General features: G+C 44.8%; 1 protein-coding gene across 1 annotated transcript in view; it reads right to left on the bottom strand.

Moving 5' to 3' along the window:
• spega (striated muscle enriched protein kinase a) overlaps nt 1-22,658 on the bottom strand; it is a 43,390-nt gene extending 20,732 nt beyond the window's left edge. Inside the window, exons 1-9 of the mRNA XM_086119734.1 lie at nt 22,184-22,658; nt 9,260-9,358; nt 7,419-7,569; nt 5,848-6,585; nt 5,439-5,758; nt 3,180-3,298; nt 3,020-3,108; nt 2,757-2,932; nt 2,470-2,653 (exon numbers count right to left, since the gene is read on the bottom strand). Coding sequence (XP_085975860.1) covers nt 2,470-2,653; nt 2,757-2,932; nt 3,020-3,108; nt 3,180-3,298; nt 5,439-5,758; nt 5,848-6,585; nt 7,419-7,569; nt 9,260-9,358; nt 22,184-22,556 — 2,249 coding nt within the window. The 5' untranslated portion in view covers nt 22,557-22,658. The remainder of the gene's footprint in view (nt 1-2,469; nt 2,654-2,756; nt 2,933-3,019; nt 3,109-3,179; nt 3,299-5,438; nt 5,759-5,847; nt 6,586-7,418; nt 7,570-9,259; nt 9,359-22,183) is intronic.
• Nucleotides 22,659-22,888: the final 230 nt, after the last annotated feature.

Raw genomic sequence — 22,888 nt, 5'->3', positions numbered from 1 at the left:
GGCGCTGCTATTGACACGATTTAATTTCACCTTGACCTATTGTCCCGGATCCAAGAACACCAAGCCTGATGCCCTCTCCCGCCTCCACGATCCTGCGGAAAGGGACCCCACACCAGGAGCCATCCTTCCGGATCATCGCATCCTGGGGGCGTTGAGGTGGGAGATCGAGCGTAGGGTTCAGGGGGTCCAAGATGGGGTCCAAGTCCCGGCGGATTGTCCCGCAGGGAAGCTGTTTGTGCCTCCACCACTGCGCTCGGAGGTGTTGCAGTGGGGGCATGCGTCCAAGGTGGCTTGCCATCCCGGGGTGAACCGGACTTTGCACCTCATCTCCCAGAGGTTCTGGTGGCCGGCGCAACGGAAGGATGTCATGGAGTTCGTCAGCGCCTGCTCCACCTGCGCCTGCGGCAAGGCCTCGCATCGGCCTCCGGCGGGATTGCTCCAACTACTCCCCATACCTCCTCGACCTTGGTCCCACATCTCCCTGGACTTTGTCACGGGTCTTCCCCCCTCCCGTGGGTGGTCCGTCATTCTCACCATCGTGGACCGTTTCTCTAAATCGGCCCACTTCATCCCTCTGTCCAAATTGCCGTCGGCGTTGGAGACCGCCGACCTCCTCGTCAGGCATGTCTTCCGCCTCCATGGCATCCCTCAGGACATTGTATCCGACCGGGGGCCCCAGTTCATGTCCAAGGTGTGGAAGCGTTTCTGCCGGTCTCTGGGGGCCACGGCGAGTTTGACGTCGGGATACCACCCGCAGTCCAATGGGCAGGCGGAGCGCGCTAACCAGGATCTGGGGGCGGCCCTCCGTTGCGTGTGTCTCCACCGTCCCTCGTCCTGGGCTGACCACTTACCTTGGGTGGAGTATGCGCACAACACCCTCGTCTCTTCAGCTACTGGGCGGTCCCCTTTCATGACGGCCTACGGATACCAACCACCGCTGTTCCCGTCCCAGGAGGGTCAGGTGGAGGTTCCGTCGGTGCAGTTCCACCTCAAACGGGCTCATCGCGTGTGGAAGGAGGCCAGGGCCGCATTGTCCCGCACCGCGTCCAGGAACCGGCAGATCGCGGACCGTCGGCGACGCCCGGCGCCGACCTATGTGGTGGGGCAGAAAGTGTGGCTGGCTACGAGGGACCTGCGCCTGGCCGGCACGTCTGCCAAGTTGGGGCCACGGTTCACCGGACCGTTTGTGGTGGACTCCGTCGTCGGCCCCGTCACGGTCAAGCTCCGGTTGCCGGCCTCAATGAAGGTTTACCCCGTGTTCCACGTCTCGCTGATCAAGCCGGTGGCGACCAGTCCCTTGGCTCCGTCTCCCACCCCGCCTCCTCCTCCGCGGGTTGTCGACGGTGACCCCGTGTACACTGTGCGGGCCATCCTGGACTCTCGGCGCAGGGGTAAGGGGTTCCAGTATCTGGTCGACTGGGAGGGCTATGGGCCAGAGGATCGGCAATGGGTCCCCCGCTCCTGGATCCTAGATCCATCCCTGATTCATGACTTCCACGCTTCTCACCCGTCCAAACCGGGTGGGCCGCCGGGAGGCGTCCGTTGAGGGGGGGGTACTGTCATGATCCGTATTCGGCAGCAGGTGGCACGCGTTCACTTCTGTCGCCTGCACACCTGCTGCCTATTTGCCAGAGATTGCACCTGCTATATCTAGGCGCTCCGACAGTCAAATCACTGCCGGAGTATTACATGCCGTGCCACTGCTGTTGCCCATGTTTCACAAATTATTCGATACCATTCGCGGTTAGTTACATTTTCGTCGTCCCAAGGGAATTCTTATAGTATCGTGCTTGATCTAGTATTTGTATGAACATACGTTCCTTGCCGGTTTTTTGCAAGCGTTTTCTGTTGTCGTGTTTTCTTATTTTCCTGGTTCTCGTTTTTTACCAGCGTTTTCTGTTGTCGCGTTTTTCCTTTCCTGGCTATCGTCCTTTGACCAGCGTTTTCTGTTGTTTATTAGGCGGGATTTTTGTTTGTAATAAATATTATTCTTTTTACAAAGTCCTTGTCGGAGCCTGCTATTTCGGGGATCCGCTTGTTTTCGTTTTCTCCGTTACGTACGAAGCAGTTCCCTTTTCCTGCTTCGTACGGAACGTGACAGTGTAAAGTGGAAGAAATATTGACAATCAAAACTTCCCATTCAAACTGAAGAAGTACCTACTGTACCAGTACATATATTAAGCAAGTGAAGACAATTCCTTCATGTTCTTGTCATTATTATGAGCTTGTTTAGGGATGCTGTGCAGTAAATGTGAAGACTATCGAGTGCGACACTCAACTACTTGACGACACTCAAGTTAACTCAATAGAGATGCTTTGGTTTTTACTTCCAATACTTGAACATATTCAATATTAGTTAATGCAAGTCAAGATACTTGGGCTAAAAGTAAAACACTACTAGTAGTAATAAATGAAACTACCAAAAGTACCTGATGAGATTTGAAGCTTTAAACAAAAGAAAGAACTGACCTCCGGCCATCAAAGTGCATCTTGCAGTTAAGCAGCGCTGGCTGGATCAGCTTCCCATTGGACAGCCAATCCACATCCACATCTGGGGGTCCTGTGATGTGACATTCAAACATGGCCGACTCGCCGGCCTCCACCATCAGCTCTTTGATCTCTTGGATAATTTTCAGGTGCATCTGTGCTGCAGCTGATGATCAAGTACATATTACGCAGACGTAGACATGTACACCGAGACATACACAAAGACAAATTGGTCACATAGCCATGAGCACGGACTTTGGATTGCTCACTTTTGACCTCAACGCTGCACTCCTCCTGCTTTGTTCCTCTCTCATTGACAAGCTTGCAGGCATAGAGTCCAGAATCCGACCTCTGTGCTGAGATGATCCTGATCTCATTGGCCCCGTCTTCCTTCTCCCTTATGGAGAAGCGTCCTGCTGTTTTGACTGGGACCTTGTCCTTCAGCCTGGGTTGGAAAAACATGGTGACATGGTCTGGAGCAGGGTTTTCAACTGAGGTAATGCCTGGCCACTGTGTTAGTAAAATATATCACCAGTAAATCATCGGTTTGGGCTGCCCGGTGACTTTTACCGAGATGACAACATCTTGGCCCTCAATCACTGCCTGGTCACATGGCCCCACCTTTTTAAAACATACCATTTAGAGCTTTACACATTTGCCTGGTGATTACGGCTCCTCTGAGAGGCCCCTACCTGGAAAGAGGGAGGCTCCTTGAAATGGACATTTTTAGTCGTAGCAGAAGCACATCCATGGAGTTCCATCACGCATGCCTGTGGACTCAGGTGCTCCTCATCTAGTCTCCCACTTTGCTCTGGAAGAAAAGAGGATGCCTCGTTTGAATCCCATTTGAATTTTAAGCCTTTCACACTTAATAAACTGAAAAAGCCACATTAGGTCAATTTGGTCAATTATTTGCTATGTGGTTTGTAAATATGACAGCACCAGCAGGGCCTGGTAAACTTGTGGGTTGGAACAATCTGTGTGCTTTTCTTTGAGAGTGATGTGCTCTGTGCAAATGGCAGATAATGAAGGAATCCCTTAATTTCTGACTCATTAACTTGCTTATTCCCAGTGCTCCAAAGCAGAGGCTCTGTCTGGACCTTTGCATCAGAATTAATTGACAGCCTGATTGAGCAAAACCGGCACTCTCACCAATTCTCGTGCACTGTAATCTCGGTACTTAACATGAGAAACAACCCTCATGCTAAATCCCAAGTAAACAGCTCGATGGTGATACAGAAAACCTGTCAGTGGCAACACGTAAGCAAACCAAAATTATCCTCAACATTACAAAGCATTTACTGTATTTTGATTAACTTGAGTTCTGTTCCTATGAAACAACTATGTGAAAGTGAGTGTGAATGATTGTTTGGCTGCATAGCATGTTGAACTGGCAAAGGCTCTTGCTTCCTCAGGGTAAGCAGTGTAGAAAATGGATGGCCCCTCTTACCACTACCAGCTTTTACTGTACTTTTGATATACTGCAGGCTCCATGTTTGGGTACATGTCACACAGTTCATCCGTTTACACTGTACAGTATACAGAATATCATCAAACAGCTCGCAATGACAGACTGTATTTGATCTTACACTGGCGTCGCATTGGCAGATATCAAAACGCTAGCCTATCAGATTTTTATCAACATGTGATTTTACCCTGATTCAAAATTGAGAATATCTGATAGGATGCATAAATATTTGCTTCAAGCATCTCAGTGAGCGACATGGGAGAAAAAAATTAAATCGAGACTGTTAAGTTATTAATCCTTACTTGGCATTGCAAGCTTGCTGGAACCGCAGCTGACTTTGGGCGAGAGGTGTGCTACACCCTGGACTGGTTGCATTGCACACTTAGACAACCAGAGTTTTGAGGAAAACTGCCACAAGCACAGGCAGTCCATGTAAACTCCAGATTCAAACCCCCAACCACCAAAACCTTTAACAGTTTAAAAGTAAAGTAGACCACTGTATAATAACGGAAATCAGAGTGGAATCGAGAAAGAGCAACTCAGATCCGCTCAAAATGCAATAACTTACCAAGAGTCAACTCTCCGAGTCCCATTTGCAGAGGATAAACACTCCTCGGGGTGTTGACGTAACCCTGCCAACTCTTATAAAGCTGCTGCACACATCTGATCCTGCATCCCGTAAATAAAACATCTGATGTTCCTGCATCCCTGTCACCCTCACTGCCACTGACTTTCATACAAACGATATCGACCTCGAAACACCCAATGGATGTCCGCAGGTGCCTCAATTCTACATCCACATGATGTTGTGTGCCGGAGCTTAGAAAAAAAAAAGGCATTGAGTCGGGTTGCTTCCTGCAAATCATTTTAGCTCACACTGCATGGAGAACATCAAGCAAGATAAAAAGCTCAAACAGGGTCACAAGGCAGAGCACATTTACCCTGAAGAAGAGGGTGGCTAAAAATACTCCGGCAAGGTGGACTGGCTGGCCTAATATGGCAACGCAGGCCCAAGCTGCTGGTGACACCGTTTGCATTTGCAGACACAGCTTCAACATGCATGAGCTGAGAGGATGCACAATTTAAACACATTCAGTTAACAGTCTTCCCTCGATTGGAAGTTTCTCAGTCGCCTTTGGCCTGTGATGACGTTTGGTCTCAGATTTTGAACTATGAATGGGTTGCCAAGGCAACCGCCACCGCGATGAGTGGTGCTTTAGCAGGCCTGTCACTTCAGACATACAAAGGGGTTCTGGTGCTCTCGTGCTGTGCCACAATCTCCTCATTAAAGAGGTATCTTGAAGGCTCCTTCATTTTCACCATCATCATCATCATCAGAATATCCGCGGACCAACAAGTGAATCATATTTTCTATTCATTTTGTTTATTGCTTATCCACATATACCCTAGTATTTAAAAATAATTTTCCATCTCAAGCATAAAAAAAAAGTCTTAAAGCAATGGTTACAAAGGAGATATTTACCTTCTGCAGCGCCACGTTTCACTTCATTCGTTCTCATTTGGCCTGCATCACATTCAGTTTTGGTTTCATCTTCTACCAGGATGGTAGGAATGACCACTTTCTCCTCCTTCCTCCTCTTTAGAAGTGGACTGATGGAAGGTGTGGGTGATGGGCTGAGGCGAGGAGGCTTTGTTGGATACTGTGACTCGGATCCCCTCACTGTGACTGGGGACTTGTGTTTCCCCGTTGGACTGGGGAATCTGTCATTTTCCTTGCTTGGAGGAGACTGGTGTTCTGCTGAGGTGATAACCAGAGTGTTGGGAGATTTCTGTGTGCGTTTCCTGCATTTCAACACAAAAGGGATGGAATCATTTGATAGTTTAAGCCTTGCCTTTAACACATTCATCAGAAGAGATTATTCCCGCCAAACCTGCTGTGTGTGGTCTTTGTGGCTGTTGGCAATGGTTGCCCTGGCAACTGGTGAACGAGTGCTGTCTCCATGGTAACGCTAATATTCCCCATTCTTTCTTGTGACGAGTAATACTCCGAGTGTGCCTTTGGGCTCGGCTTAGCTTTTTCAGGAACTTTCGTTAAGGTTTGTGTTCTACCAGCCTCCTCTGCCTGTGCTCCCTTCATTGCTCGCTCCTTTGCAGCCACTTTTGGGGCAGTGGACTCAAGCTTGCCTGTTAACAGTCGCTCAGTTGAAAATGACTTCCTCATGCTTACTCCCCCAACAAGGTTTTTGATCCTTTCCAGTTCTTCACTGAACTTGGTTTGGTAGCCCTGAACACGCTGTGAGTAGCTCATCTTGTCCTCCAAAGAGGAGGCTCGTTGCTTGAAGGCTGCTCGCTTTTGTGTGGTGTCATTTCTCTTTCCGGAGTAATTCAACTCTGAGGTAGATCCAAGTGCTGACAGATCCACACTGGCCCTTCGCTCTTCAAGAGCCTTGGTCTTGTCAGAACACTTGGGCCCTGCAGTCAGTTTGGTTGCCACCTTGTTATGAACAATGGATTCCTGCTCTCTCTCAGCCTGGGAAAGCTGAGGTCTGTGTTTATCCTGGTCTTGATTTGGGGCTTCGGGGTGCTTTGTGTTTGGGATGAGAAATGACTGAGGAGAGGTTGAGGGTGCAGAAGGGAGACCCCCATGTGATTCTTCATCACTCTGAATCCTGGAAGGATGTGGGTTGAAGGTAAATGAGGTGTGAAGTTAGACCTTCTGTAGAGTGCCAGAAGCTTTGGAAGGATCAAATATCTGTCCATGTCATTTTGTCTTAATATGCAGTTTTTCTGCTCTCGCGCTCAACAAATAAGTGCAGATGGCAAACTCATAAAATCAGAAGTTGCCACATGGAGAGCGGAACATTAACTTGTCCGAAATTGAATCTAAATGGAGTGTAGTGACGGTAAAATGTGTTGTGACAGCTGATCTGTGACAATGGCAAAAAAAAAAAAAAACACACATGCCAAAGAGAGAGATCCCATGTTTGAAATTTGTGTCCATGCTCATCAAGGTCAGCATCCGACGCATGCCACTGCAAGCGTAAAAAGTGTTCATCCAAAGGTGATACTCCAGAAAACGTGCATCAGGTACACTCACAGTGCAATAAAATATGTCAGTGCCTTTGAAACAGGTCAGAGTTAGATGTTCCCCACAGCAACATCAAGTCAAAGGAAAGTGTGACACCAAAACAAAGAGTCTATTTAAAAAAAAAAAAATCCACAGTAAATGCTAACGTGGATATTTATTTATGACATCTTGGCTTGAGCGTCTTTTTAAATTTGGGGTTGCAGATAGTTTGGACTCTCCTACAAGGGCATGGAAAATGTTCTTCCCCGGTAGAGGCTGAACATACTGCCGTAGTAGTCGCTGCCGACAGAAACACTTTCCTCTGACCCCTGAACGGGCCGCGCCAGGTTAGCGTGAGATGCTCGGATCAGCGGCTCAACACCCAGGTGACGAACGGGCAGGGGGCCCTCCGCAGGACCGCTGCCAAGAGCTTGCCTGGATGGGTTTGTAGGGTCCATGTTGGGCCCTGGAGGACGGGAGCCCAGCGTCCGGAGCTCTCGTTCCACGACGGGCTCATAGGAGCCTGGAAGGGTACCTCGGCGATCAGAGGCATCGGGGTTATTTTCCATCATCCGATCCCCCTCACCTAGATGGAGCAAAAGAGGGGGCGGAATCTTGGATTTACAATACATTGATAATTACCATCGTTTTCACAAGCATACCGTAACCTCCAAAGGTATTTGAACGGCAAGGTGAATAAAACCCTTGTTTTTGTTGTTTCCTGAAGACATTTGGGTTTCCGATTAAAATATGTAGGTCAGACCAAAACAAAATGACAATTCCAACTTTTGTTCGGTGGTATTCACATCCGGATGTTTTAAACAATGCAGGACAGAGCACCAAGTATTAAATGAACTTAAAGTGAATAACATTGAATATTTGGTAGCATAATCATTACTTCCAATAACTCCATCAAGCCTGTGACACGTTAACTTCACCAGACTGTCCAGTCTTCATATGAAATGTTTTTCCGGGCCTTTCCTGTAGCCTTTTCTGGTTCAGTGTTCTCCGGAACCACACCACAGAAGAGAATAATGAATGAATGGGATTACTGAACCATTATTTCCTGTAACTGGATTTGAATACATATTAAAATCACCTCACTCACGATTCATAGTCACCCCATGATGCATTTTTTTTTTCTAAACAATCCCTTCTTGCGTTCATACTGTGTGCTGTGGAGGCGCCTGCAAGCTACTCCTTGAAGAGAACAAATGATGGATCACCTCCTCCCACCCTCGTTGCATATTTTCTTCCTATTCTTCCAGTTCGGTTTCTCTTGGGGATGTGTGGGGTGTAGGGCCGCCAACGCAGGAGCTCAGAAAGCACCAACACAGAGTGCAAGTGAGGGAACTGTCCTTGTGGTGGAGGAGGAGGAAGGCGTCAATATTTGGGATCTAAATTGAGACATGCTGTTGCCGGGTTTGGAGCAATGTGAAAGCAGGCAGCTTCGACTCAATCTTACATTGATTAAGTGCTTTATGTTCAACATTAGAGCCTGAGCAAGTTACTGCTACTCAATAAACAAATCTCTTTGTTGAAGAACAACCATCATTTAACAGATTTAGACCAAAATCATGTTAATCGGCTCCAGTCTTGGGACCACAGTTTGACTCCAATGCGCAGCAACTTTATTGGTAGATCATCAATCAATCAAGATTCATCAAGAAGATAAACACTTTGGATAATGGGTGGGCAAATTTATTTTATGTCGACCGATGGTATTTTGTTTGCACAACACATTAACGGTGGATGAGCAATTGCACAAATACAACTGTGTGTGACAAGTGGACTTAAAATTATAAAATAAATTAAAGTTGGCTTGAAAAAAATAGTGTGAGAAGATTTGGGAAAGGGTTGTTTATTTCAGTTTGATGACTTGTTTCTTTTTCATTTTCATGTCAATAATTCAATTGTATTTTGCAATATATCCTATTATGATACAAGTAAGCCAATTATTTTGAAACAAAGCGGATTGTATGCTGTAAATCAATAATTCATTTTTAAGACAATCTTTTTTTTTTTCAATTTTCTTTCAGGTTTCCTTTGCCTGCTACGGATATATTTTTTGTCATCAACTCAGCCACCAACTACGATTTCATTTGTATTTTGGTTATTTGTTGATTTCTTGTACATTTGACCTTTTTGTTAATACAGTGTATGAAATTATAAAACAATTTTATTCTCAAAGTGCCTTTGACTTTTTCTGTCAAGCGTGTAATAGTGTTTAATACAACCAGTCACGTTTGCTGTAAATGTCATCATAAATACCGTACCTAAAGGTCCTCCCCGGGCGGTTTTGTCTTGGTGTCTCCCCAGCCCTCCTTTGGGTTCCATCTGGGGCTCGGTGGTCTCATCCTCTGTGGCCTCGGAGTCTGGAATGAAAATAAGCAAAATACATAAATGATGGGTGAGGCAAGAGGGAGGAGATGGAGGAGGAGGGGAGTTTTGAATGGGTTAAAGCCAGTGTGTGACAACCGACTAAGCCTCTTACATGGAAAGGAGAGGAACGTATCAATCCATGTTTGTTTGGGTTTTTCTTTAACCAAAACGATCACTTTAGACTACCATGTAAACAAACAAAAAAAACCCCCAGAGAAGTACATACATTGTGGGCTGCGGAAAGCCAAAATGTTGATTTGTGAAGGAAACCGCAACCAAATGACATGAAAGAGAACATCAAAAGATATATGACAGCCACCTGAAACCTCATATGTGGGTGAAATCACATCTCCAAGGCAATGAGATTAAACCATGAAGGAAGGAAAGGAAACAAACAAAAAAAATGAATCGGGTGATGAATCCAAAGAGGTAGGTTTACCGTAGCTTTGCTTTCGGCAGGAGCGGAAAACTTCGCTTCCGTAGTGGCAGCAAGAGAGGGCAGACGGGAGAGCACCATTACTATGGAAACCAGCATCCCTCTCACCTACACGACCAATCCTCTTCGTACCCATTCGAGGTTTTATACCAGCGGTTGGCCCGACACAAATGTTTAGTGGTCACAGCGCTTGGCCGCACGTCATTGTGCTGCGCACCATCAAGCCAGATCCTGATTAGAGAATTCCAGCAGGTCGGCCTAATGGTAGGAAAGCCGTTGCAAGATCAATCATCATTAAAGTAGTCCCTACATCAGTGTCTTTTTTCAGTAGCAATATGCAATTCCACCCAGCCGCATCAAAGTAGGTTTAAGAGCTTAAATTCCAGGCATGGGCGTCATAACCACACAATTGATCTGATGACGAAATCCTATCATCATGACTTGGAGTGAAGCAAGAGAAACTGAACTAAAATCAGCCACACAATTTCCAAAAGGGGCCAGACGCTGTTCACGTGAGCGTTTTAGGCAGATGCTAAACTGCAAACTTATTGCATCGTGGGGGTGGATGTGCACTCATACGAGCCACTCTTGTTGATGGCCAGTTAAAGGCACACGCCAAAGATCGTGAGGAAAGCTCATAATGACAACACACCATGCGTGAATCTGCCAAATGTCCGTGTGGAATGGCCGCTTCTCTGCAACAAGACATAGAACAGGTGTTATTCAGCAGCGACAAACAATTTGTTGCTTGGTATAGATCATTTCATGTTTGTTGTTTTTGTTTTTAATTGTTCCAGCGGAACCTGTCAGGTAATCAGTAGAACTGGAGTGGATGTTGACGTAATTAGTTGTAGAGAGAAGATCGTAATACTGCTTCACAGCATAGTTTTCTCACATTGATGTATAAATTGGTTGATTTGTCTTACTGTTTATTGTGCATGTTAAATTGCTCCATGTACAGCACTTTGTATGCAGCGATGGCTGTTTGAAAGTGCTCTATAAATACAGTTGACTTGACTTTACTTGACTTGATTGTGTTTTCTTTAAGAAATTTAGCAAGAAATAATGGCTAGCCTGCCGGCCTTTTTTTGTTTTCAAACCTTTAGCATTTGCTTTCTTAATTTGAGATGTTTTGGGTATCATTTTGCTCTTCTTTTGTGATAACCACATCTGAATTTCCCCTACATCTACTTGTAAATGACCTTAGCTTTTGAAAATTTAAATTGAAACTTAATTTAAGCTCTTTATTTTGACTGACACAAATTACGGAGGAAGAGACGAATACTAAAATTGACATACAAGCCCATGACCCTGATGAAGACACATCTTCGTGGTATGTCCTAAGCATTGCACTCCGCACATTTAGGTTTCATGCTCATCTGTACTCTATCTACATTAACTAGACAGGTACACCTTGGCAATCTAAAGATCCAATTAAAGAGCTGTGACAAAAGGTCTTTATTTTCAAGGATATCAATTATAAATATCAATAATTGCAGTTTGCAGTAGTCTAGTGCAATACTTGACAATACAGATTCAAGCTCTCAGTGAGATGAAGTGCAGTAGTTGTACGCCACTGCAAACCACAATAGTAAATAAAGTGTTGTTTGTGAAACGTTTTCGTTTTTAGTGTGTGTGTGAGCAGGCCACAATCTGTCAATCAGAACCATGCAGAGCAACCCACCATGACTCACTGAAATGGATGGAAAGTAACAAAAGCACCCCCCCCCCACCTTCTCCCTCCCAAAGTAAGACCCATTGGCTGAGTTTTTTTTTTTTTGAGGCGTGAGGCAACTGTTGCCTGGCGGCGTGTCTTGATCGCCAGATGGGCAGGAAGCAGGTGCAACTAATAATGTGTTAGGAACCAGAACCCCACTGGACCAAAGAATGGACAGAGTCTTGAAATCAACACAGCATAATGACGATAGTACCAGTGAGCGTAGCCTACTGACACACTTTTAGCCTCTTGTAGGAATGCCTTATTATATAGTATGCCATAGAAACATTCCTGATATGATACCATCATGGCACATCTGAAATTAATTCTTGCCTTATTGATGCCTTACGATAAACACGGATACACTTTTGTGTACTTGTTTTCTGAAATCAACCGACAATGTATGCCACTAATAAACTCGTTTGTGTCCCATTATTAGGTGAGGGGTGGGGCAAGACATCCCAAATGATAAAAAAAAAAAAGAATAATCTCACCAACAATCAGTCCACCACATACAACATTCTGTTCATTTATCTAGCAGACTTACCTGAAACCTCTTCTTTGACCAGATTTTCTTCATCCTGCTTCCTGTCTGATGGACAAGATGACCTGTAGCATCCAAACGCTTTGCACTGAGCCTAAGCACCAAGGGTGTGGCGTGGGACACGAAACACAAAATGGAATTCAGATGTGTTTAGGCTTCCGTGTGGCGTAGAGGTAATGGTGAGAAGGGGTGCCGGAGGGAGAAGGATGGGGGGAAGGAAAAGAATCAGCGGGAACCAGACCGAGGTGTCTTTGTATTGGAGCGTTTCTGAGCGCCGATGTGAGCAGCATCCCACTCTGACTCCGCACCCTCCCCACCTCTACACGTCGACGGCGAGTGCAGAAATGCAGGAGGAGGAGGAGGCGTGAAAGCATATGGGCCACATTGGAGGAGGGAAGATGAGAAGCAAAACCGTCGGCTTCGGAGCGGGCGGAGAAAACAAAAGGGAAGAGAAACAGGAAGGGGCAGCGAGTGACTGATGAAGGAGAAGAAATTGAGGGAGATTACGGCAGTATCAAAACACAAAAGAGGGTTTGAGGTTGAAATGATGTCACAGATGGAAATGGAAAAAGTCAGGATTGTAAATTCCTCTCTCTTTGTGTTATTCATCGGTTGCCTTGTAGCACATTATCCTGTCTGTTAATGGCAGGGCTCTCTGGTGCTCCACAAAGTAACAGGAAATGGCTTCAAAAACCAAAATATTCCATTTGTAAACCAACAACAACAAAAAAATATCTGGAGAATTCCCTCTCTTTATCATCACTCCCACTCCCGTCTTCCTCCGTTTTTCACTTATCCCGTTATGGTCACTTTACGACCCTGTAAAGTGAATTTGTTTCGAAATATATTCCATGTTTGTGGTACTCAAATGAGGAGCTATTGCATTCAACTGTTTGTCACCATTTCAGGTTTCCTCATTTTAAGAGCGTGATTAAAACCTTGCCCAGTGTTGCACTGTGGCGTACGGCATGAGTCACCCCTCTCCCCCACTCTGTAAGAACTTGATCGTCTCTGTGCGCATCAGTGGCTCTCCAGCGCAATTGCGAGTTCTTTCCAAAGTAGAATTACTTGGCCCATTTCTACCGTTACACTCCGAAACTGCTTCTACTCTGGAGGCCACAATTTACACAGCACCTTAGACTTGTAGTTTGAATTCCCAAATGGGATATGCATTTTGTCTTATTCAGGCTACCGTAATATGTTGGAAGTCAAAACATTGTGGGTATATAACAAGCAGAAAGTATGTGCTCAAATGTCTCATGTGGTACGTGTCGCAGGTTGAATGACGGTTGACCTCCCCCTGAAGGATCACCTTGATGTGGACAAGATCACGCAAGGAGGTGATGCCGTGGAAGAGCAAGTGACCCTATGAGCGTGCCAGCTAGCTCGCAGCTACTGCCCCTCGTTGGAGCATGGAAAGGACTATGAAAACTCCGTGGGAATTTTTCCAACCACAGGAGGTATAAGACAGATGATAGACGCAGTGGTACTTGTTTGGCACTTGACAGGTGATCTGGTGCGGTTTCAGCGCATTCAGATGACATGCCTAAAGCATTCAAGAGCAAAGACAAGTATTTGATTTTTCATAATTTTGAAGCCTCGTTTTATATTTGTAGTGATTTTCTTTTTTTGATCATTCAAATTTGCCAGAGTTAACAACTCTTCTCCGCGGTGTGTCAAATTTACACAACATTTTTTAGTTTTGCTTTATATGGACGTATATTTTCTTGGCCATACTCCCCTTACACGACACTTCATCTTTCAATTTGCTTTCACCTTTCCCTCCATGCCACCATTGCAGCACTGCTTTCCACCTTTATTACATTTTTCTCACTTTCCCCGCCTCCCACCTCTCCCATGCTTTCTTCCCTCCATCCCTCCCTCGCACACCCAGACTTAATTGTCCTTTCAGACACATCTGTGCTTTCCACACCTCCTTGCCTTCATCTAATGAGTCGAAAAATAATCTCTATCAACAGAGGCTCCTCCATCGCATGGCGATGGGCTTTCCAATGCTGACAAATGAGGAATGTCACCGTTTACACCCATATTCAAACACAATCAATGCATGAAATTTACTCTCCTCATTCATCCGCAATCATTCAACCGATGTGGTGCTATGACCCTGCACAATATGATTTGTGTCTCTGAAGTTTGTGTCTGGTCTCGATGACTTCTGTGAGCATAAGAGTGGTCTTGGATTTTATCTAGACCTCTCCACCTTTCGATCTGCTCGTCTATCCATCACCGCTGGGAGGTGGTTGAGAGTGCAGCAATCGATGCGAGTGCTTTGTGCATGACACAGGCTACACCCCCAAGAAACAGCTCAAATGCTCCCCAGTCAATATGTCCATAATCCCACCAGCTCTTCGCACTCCTGTCCAGTGAAAGACTTTGGTCCAGTCACATTTTGGATATTCTTTCCACTTGTAAGGCGCAAGGGCAACAAACTCTCCTGTTACTTGGAGTTACAGACAGAAACATTCATTTCAGGTCAAATGTGCTGTTTGATTAACTTAAAACACCAAGACTTCACAGAAGGCCAATCCCATATGTGACGGATGCCGTTTTCACTGACGGACAACGTGCAGCGATTCCGATTCATCAGCAGCATATCCGAATCGTCTTTTGGTTCTGAGACAATCACAGGACCAGCTCGAGCAACACCATGCAACCAAACAAAACTGAACTGGACAAAGGCAACGAATTATACTGAGTGTCTGACGCACACACACACCTGCTGACTCAATGGAAAAACTGTAAACCCTGGTGTTCTTACTAAGAGACAAGGTTTTGAGGCCCCACATATTTTATTGAACTAAAAACACCACGCTGCCCTGGTCAGGGAAAGTGCACACTGCTCTGACTGCTGTTGCTATATTTTAATAATAATGGAGAGAGTGCGGATATTTGAAAGGCTGTGGGCAATGATAGTGCCATTCATTGACAACACTCATGCATCGTTACACGCGCTCTTGACGCTTTGCTTTTTAGCCACGGGTCCAAATGAAACTACAAATATAGTTATCGTGTTATTGTGAAACACGATTTGTGAAGAGTTTCAAAACCCAGGTCTGCACAATGTTGCATGCTCCAAACTCTTCAAAACAAAACAACTACTATGTACAACTGATCGAAAATAAAAGTTTTATTGTGGAAACCGACAAGTTCCACACTCATGTTGTTGCAATTGCCATCATCTCCATTGAAGCCACTCACTAGCCAATGCATATTTATTTCAGCACAAATTTGTCACTGGCCACATAAGTCCTCAAACTTGTCTGCGTCCTTTAGTTGTCATTAACTTGCCATTAAAAATATATATATATACTGTATATATATAGTAGAGTGTCAAACGATTAAAATATTTAATCTAATTAAAAATGCAACTGTCATAATTAACTAAAATTCGCTAAAAATTAATCGTGGTTACTCACGCATTTTTTATCGTTTCTGAATTTCCTTTTATATTTTTTGTCCTATTTTTCCCCATTTTAATGCTCTCATCCACATAGAATCATGAATCCGTTTTCTATGTGCAAAATGCAAATATTTACTGAAATAACAATTTCGATTTTCAATTTTACATGAACATTTTTCACTTGGAGCAGTTATTCACACATAATCTCTCACACAATATTACTGTCCATCAACAACAGTGAAAAAAATATTTTGTCACACAACAGCTGCTTTAACAGCTTTCTATGGAATCAAAACAGAGCAATATAACATTATAAAGTGCACATCTAAGGTAAACTAGTACTCAGCCTATAGTGGATTCAGGTCATGGTTGCATACTTCGTATTTCTCAAGTTTGCTTTGAACACAGCAGTCAGGCTATGTTGATTCTCTTGGTCCTTCTTGCGCGGAAGTCTCTCTATGGTTTTGTGTAGACATCATTTCGGATGACTACACTTGGTTCGATGACAACACTGGAGACGTTTTATTTTCGCTAGGTCGCTACCACTGCACACCTGTCAGACGAACACAGAGAAGCTCCACCCGCTCTATTTATATTGACACGGAACACTGTAACCTTCCACACAAAATAGTTTCAAACAAGTAACAATCGCGTCAGTGGCATACATCGTATACCTGTATGATCCAGGTAACTTTGGTCATGTCAGTGGAGCAATCTGGCAACTTTTTAAAAGTAAACTTTCCATTCATAAACTCTTTAAGTATCCGTTTTCGGTGTCTCGCGCTGCCGTGGCTGGCAAAACAGACATGGGCGTGGACTTCTGCAGCACGCTTGTTGTTTTGTTTCTGGTGTATTTATAGAGCAACGTAACATCCGCTTGTGACGTGTGCCGCGTTAATCTCGCGAGAAAAAATTAATCCCGTTAAAATTTGTTTAAATTAATGCCAATAAAAACACACGAAACTGACAGCTCTAATATATACTGTATATATATATATATATATATATTGAAAATTGGCGATTACATCTGCAACATTGCAAGGCTATTCACCTGTGTTTCAAATTTCAAATTGCAGTCTAACTAGTTGCAGACGCAAGGCAACTTCTGAAAACTTCGTCGCTGGAGTCCACGCACTGTGCGACAGTTCAGTCGGCAACGTGAGCATCGCTCAAAGTATGGCGGGCTTTAAAACTCCTATTGCAGTAAATAAGTTGAGCACTGTGCAATGCTCCAGCTGAGCAACTCTGAGGAATGCATAATTAATTATCTGACCTTTGTGGTCAGCATCTTTGGGGCATTCAAAAATCAACTGAGCGTTGCTTTGCCATGATGCACTGATGCCAGACTTTTTATACCAAGCAACGGATGACATTGGAGCGCAGAGACCATAAGCAACCCAGATCAAACATAAGTGTCATACATATTCAGCCAATGCAGCGATGCTGGTCTGGCATAGAATAATCAATTCTGAAGAATACTTGCAGAGTAAAAAGAAGATTGAAACGATCAACTAGAAATGTCAAATGTGTTGACATCATTCTTGTGTCACCTGATTCTGTTCGCACAAAGCAGATTCTGAAGGGACTCATTTCAGCGGCGGCATGTCAATTTGTGTCACATGGCCAGCCACCCGATCCTGCCTTCTAATCCTGACGAAATCCCAGTGGGTCCCTGTGAACTGCCGGGGACAGGACACAAAGCGAGGGACACTCCATAGCGAACGTCACCCACAGATGTTGCCTCAGCTGCCTCGTCACAAGAGGGAGTCTAATTAATGGCACAGTAATCCACTTGAATGTAACATTTGGAGAATGTCAAGTGGCAAGCAGACTGGATCACATAAATGAGAACTGGGGTGCTAAAAAAATATATCTATATTTTTAAATACAGTTTCAGATGAGCTGGCACTTCATGTCATTTTATGTGAAACGAAATGAAAGCTTGGCACATTTCTTTCATTTACCTCTGCTCAACAGTAGTCCAAAACATTTAGAACGAAAGCAGTCTAAATTTTGTATTTTTGTTACAAGGGTTCACACACAGAGCATGTTACATTAGGGACAAGAAGGGTGCTGGCTCACTCTCTAACCACAAGCTTAGTCTGTAAACACAGTGCATCTTAGCCTCTTGCTAGCAGATGTTATGGTTGGCCATGTGTTAACATGTAATCAAACAAAGCAAAATAGAAACAAACAAAAGCAAAGTACAGAGCAAACCACGTGACGTTACACCCCAAGCGAGGATATAGTCCTGTTATTACCGTTACAACCATAACTAGAAGATAGAAAAGAACTCTGACATCGCTTCAGCATAATATTTATACCCATTGCTCATTTGTGGACATAAACGACAAGTTCCACTGAGTATTTGACAAGACAACCTTGGCCTAAAAGAGAACAGGACCAAACAACGACGTACCTTGGTGCTTCTTGCTCCTTGATCCACTGGTAGAGTCTGTCACGCTCCTCAATGCCTTGCGAGCATCAAGCAGTTCCCTTCTCAGCATTCCTTCCCACCAGCATACAAAAAGTGAAGCCCACTAGAACTTCCCTTGTGAGTCCACAGTGACCAAAACACTCCCAGCCACTCCTCAGCCCATGACCCGTTCTCCTCCTGTGCTCTCCTCTTCCACCCAAACTTTGATTACAGCTGTCTGCAGTTGGACTGAACTTTCGCTCTGCAGCCCCCCCCCCCCCCCCACCAGCAGCGCAAAACCAACCCCCTCCTACCCCAACAAGAGTTTAGACACACTGCGTCCTCTGCCGTCCTCTGATGCAGGGGCGGTTCTGGATCAATTTCACTGAGGGGGCCGGGCTGGGGCCAGGGGTTTTGATGGGGGGGGGGGCACATTCAACCCAGGGCTAAAAAGACAGATTCGAAATCTTATTTGACTTTTTATTTCTTCAGACTTTGAAATTGTAGTCATAACATTACAGTGATGAGAAAAAAACAGTATTAGGAGGGCTAAAATGTCTGCAAGCGTAACAATACGCCGTGTCCATCTGTTGAGAATATTCAAGCCAGGGGATGATATGGTACCAGCCTGCCGGGGACAAAAATTGCAAATACACTGAAGCTAGATGTTTTACATGCATATAATTATCCAAATTTTAAAAGGCAATGTCTTATATATTGATCCTGTTAAATAAAAATTAAAATAAAAAGGGAGACTAAAAAAGTTACACACACACACACACACGCGCACACACACACACACACAAACACGCGCACACACACGCGAGCGCACACACGCACACACACACGCAAATAGCACTCGTGTCGTGGTAATTTCCTTCTCTGCGGACTGCTTCTCATTTTCCCGATCATTTTTAAATGGCGCAGCGCACTAAAGGGTCCGACTAGAATGTTAAATCACGCACTTTGGTTCCACCTTTCGCGTCGGCGACTCGGCACGACTGCGTAATCTGCGCTCGGAGGGGGGGGCCACAGGAGGGGCCAGAATCGGTGCTACAGGGGCACTGGCCCCCGTTGCCCCCCCCCCCCCAGAACCGCCACTGCTCTGATGGCTGATTCCGTTTGAGCTAGGGCGCCGAGGGTCTGAAACTCGAGCACGCCGAATGTTCTGCTGACTCTGCTGCTCACACATGTCCGACTATTATGGTGAACTCCATGGTGGCGATAACTAGGATAACGTTACACACTCGTGGGCGTTTTTACGCGAATGTATTAGTATACTGGAGTGGAGAGCTGTTTTTCTAAAATGAAAGTTAGACCTCGGTGTGTGTGTAAGATTGATGTCCAGAGACAGGACAAGATTTACGCTTTCACTTTCTGACCTGAATTTTTTTCCCAGACAATCTCAGTGCTTCTCCACATTTGTTGCATCGTTGTTGTTAATGGGAAGCATTTTTTCATCTTCATGTTTTTTTTAATCCCATTTTGTAATTAAAAAATATATATATGATGAACGTAACAGCACTATTTTTGACAAAGTAAGGACTAGACTATGGGTGGGCAATTCCAGTCCTGGAAGGCCGCTGTCCTGCATGTTTTCCATCTCTCCCTGTTGCAACACACCTGATTCAAATGAACAGGTTCAATGTCAGGCTTCCTCAGAGCTTGCTGATGATCTGATCATTTGTATGGAGTAAAAGTAAGCTTTAGACATTTAAAATGTGTTACTTCTCATCAATGTTTAAGATTCAAAGGCCACAACCAGGCTTCTCTGCTCCGAAAGCAACCATTAAAATTTGCTCCATAAACGCAGCAGGCGAACACACGAATACACATTGAGAGGCCCTTCGTCTTGCTTTCATGGCGTTGAACGAGTGAGTGTGACAGCATCACTCCTTGACCGCGGTGGTGCTATAATTATCTATGATGTTTGCTGGTGCAATCGGAGACGCATGCACACATCAGAGCTCTGAGCCCCCCCAAGTCGGCGAGGCACATACCGTGCCGGAAATAACTATGCAGAGTGGAAGGGCGCCAGAAAAATGCGACAGATATTGGACGACTCAAAACATGACCTGGTTGAAACATAAGCGAGTTTTTACTGAATTACTTTTAAAAGCAAATGTCACCTTCCAATTCCAAGATTTAGGATCACAACATGGAGAAAGATTCTCCGTGAACCAGAACACCAACTTAGCACGGTGCTCATGAGCGGGATCATTTATCTCTCACATGCTTGTGAATTCTCACCAACTAATTTTGGTGATGCAACTAGGCCATAGCTGCTTTGGGACGAGCACAAAAGAAAAAATGGACAGACTTAATCCTTGATGCTTTCATTTTGCATGTCACATACACACTTTGAAAGGGTTAAGATAGATAAATAGATAGATGGACTTGAAATAAAAAAAATGTTTTCAACGGGCAAATGAAATGAGTAAAATAAGGTGCTTGCGCAAGTGTGCCCACCTGCTCTTGACTAGGATGTGGCTGTGTTCACCGTTCACAAATCACCTTGAAACTCACGCTAAATGGGAGTTAGCACACACCGGTCACCAATTAAAGTGCCCCTGATTTACCCCAGATACATTTCAGGTGTTCTAGTAGGAAAAGAAAATCTTGTCCCTGGATGAAAAAAGTACTCGCCCCCTTAAACCTAGTAACTAGTTGCCCCACCATCACCAGCAACAACTGAAATCCACTGTTTTCTCACTGGCAATGAGTGTTTCACAGCTGTGGAAATATTGTGACCTTCCTTCCAGTTTTTCTTTAATTTAGCAACACTGGAAGGTTTGGAAGCATGAACTGCCTTTTTAAAGTCCAGACTTTGACTAGGCCTGCCTGGAAAAAAATCAAAACATGGATGGCACAAAATTTCTTGAAATTCAATGAAAAGAAGACAGAGGTGATACTGTTTGGTCCCAGCGGGCCTTGTACATCCCATCCTGTAGACTTGGGCTCCCTGTCTCCTTTTCTTAAGTCAACAGTCTCAAACTTGGGTCTTAAACTGGACAGTGATTTTAAACTTGACCGGCAAATTGGTGCCGGTGTTGCATCCAGCTTCTTTCATCTTAGCCAGCTGGCTAAAGTAAAACCTCTCCGTTCTCTTGAGCACCTTGAGACAGTAATTCATGCCTTCGTCACATCACGGCTCGATTGCTGCAATGCACTTTACTTTGGAGTCAGCCAATCCTCCATTAAGTGTCTCCAGCTGGTCCAGAATGCCGCTGCTCGCCTCTTGACTGGTACTCGTAAGAGGGAGCACATAACTCCTATTCTGGCATCCCTTCACTGGTTCCCTATATATTTTAGAGTTAATTTCAAGATCCTATTACTTGTTTTCAAATCTTTAAATGACCTCGCGCCACCTTACCTCTCTGAGCTCATCCGCCCCTACACACCTGCCCGGCGCCTCAGGTCTGCGGACCAGACATTATTAGAAGTACCAAGAACTAAACGGAGGCTCAGAGGGGATCGAGCCTTTTCCGTTGCTGGTCCCTCTCTCTGGAATGACCTCCCACTGAACATTCGGCAAGCCTCCTTGCTGCCCATTTTTAAAACCTGCCTCAAAACTCACTTGTATTTTTGGGCATTTGACTCAGCATGACCCAAATTATGATCTTAGTTATGCTGTTTGGTGCTCTCTACCGTCTTTATTACTAATTTGTTGCTTTACTGTTGTATATGTTAGTTGCTCCATGTACAGCACTTTGTGCGCAGCGATGGCTGTTTGAAAGTGCTCTATAAATACAGTTGAGTTGAGTAGGCCACTCCAAGATCTTCATTTTGCTTTATTTATTTATTTGCCATTCAAAAGTTGACTTCCTGCTGTGTTTTGAATCGTTTTTTTTGCTGCAGAACCCAAGTGCACTTCAACTTAAGGTCACAAATTCAGGGCTGAAAATTCTCCCTCAGGGTGTTCTGTTAAGTAGCAGAATTCATGGTTCCATCAATTCACAACGTGTGGTCCAGGTCCATGAGCCGTAGAGCAGCCCCAGAGCATCAAGTATTTTTTCAAACAGGGTCAGGTAGCTTTTAGATAAGCTGTGAATTTGGTAATTTAAATTACTGAGGAAAAAGTCCTGAATAAAATCATCAAATGGCATTTTATGTTTGTGTTAAGATTATCTTTGGCTGACATTTTTTTGATGATCCTAAATTTGGTAATTCTGCAAAGAAAAAGAGAATTTGAGAAGAGGGCAAATACTTTTTCACAACATTGTAGATGACTACAAAGAGAGAGAGTGGTTATTGTTAAAAAACAAAAAAAAACAAAGCCAGTACCTTCTCCAAGATCCATAATGGCGAGGATGGCGCTGCAGCTGGCCTTCCCCAGCTCATTGGCGGCCACGCAAGTGTACAAGCCAGCGTCCCACATATGGCAGTCCCGTATCCACAACCCTCCTGAGTCCTGGGCTTCCGTGTGAGGCAGGAGTGTGTCGTTGTGGTACCAGGTCAGTGACGGTCTTGGAGTACCTTCCACTGACACCCTCAGGCGGATATCACAGCCCGTTCCCACCGCAGCCTTGCGAAGCTTCCGAACAAAAACGGGTGGCATGGGCTCAAGGTCGGGGACAACCTGGTCTTTCAATCCGGGAGCTTTGGTCATTTTGGCAAGGCTGTTTCGAGTGCTGCTAGATGCTGCACCTTCAGACATCTTGGATTCCGTATAAACTCTGTATCAGGCAGAACTTTATATCTGGATGGCACTTGTTGCAGGCCTGCCAGATATTCTTTCAGCTCTCACACCTTTGGACATGCGAGGCACGCCAATGATGACCTGGCAGGAGACTGAAACATATACAGTGCAGTCCAGTTTGACCTCATTCGAAGGTTCTCTTTTATAAGTGAGCTCCTCGGCCGCCATTTCGGCAACATCGGAGTACGTCAACTTCATGTTTAAATGAACTGTATTCTGACCTTTCAAGGTCAAGTGCAAGCACTTTCAAAATGTATTTTTTATGTGCATATACTACAAGGCAGTGTATG

Source organism: Hippocampus guttulatus, chromosome 1 (assembly GCF_054856545.1).
Source record: "Hippocampus guttulatus isolate MCC_2025c chromosome 1, RoL_Hgut_1.0, whole genome shotgun sequence".
NCBI classification, from domain to species: Eukaryota; Metazoa; Chordata; class Actinopteri; order Syngnathiformes; family Syngnathidae; genus Hippocampus; species Hippocampus guttulatus.
The sequence above is the reverse complement of the archived record's forward strand: the minus strand, read 5'-3'. Positions and strand labels throughout refer to the sequence as shown.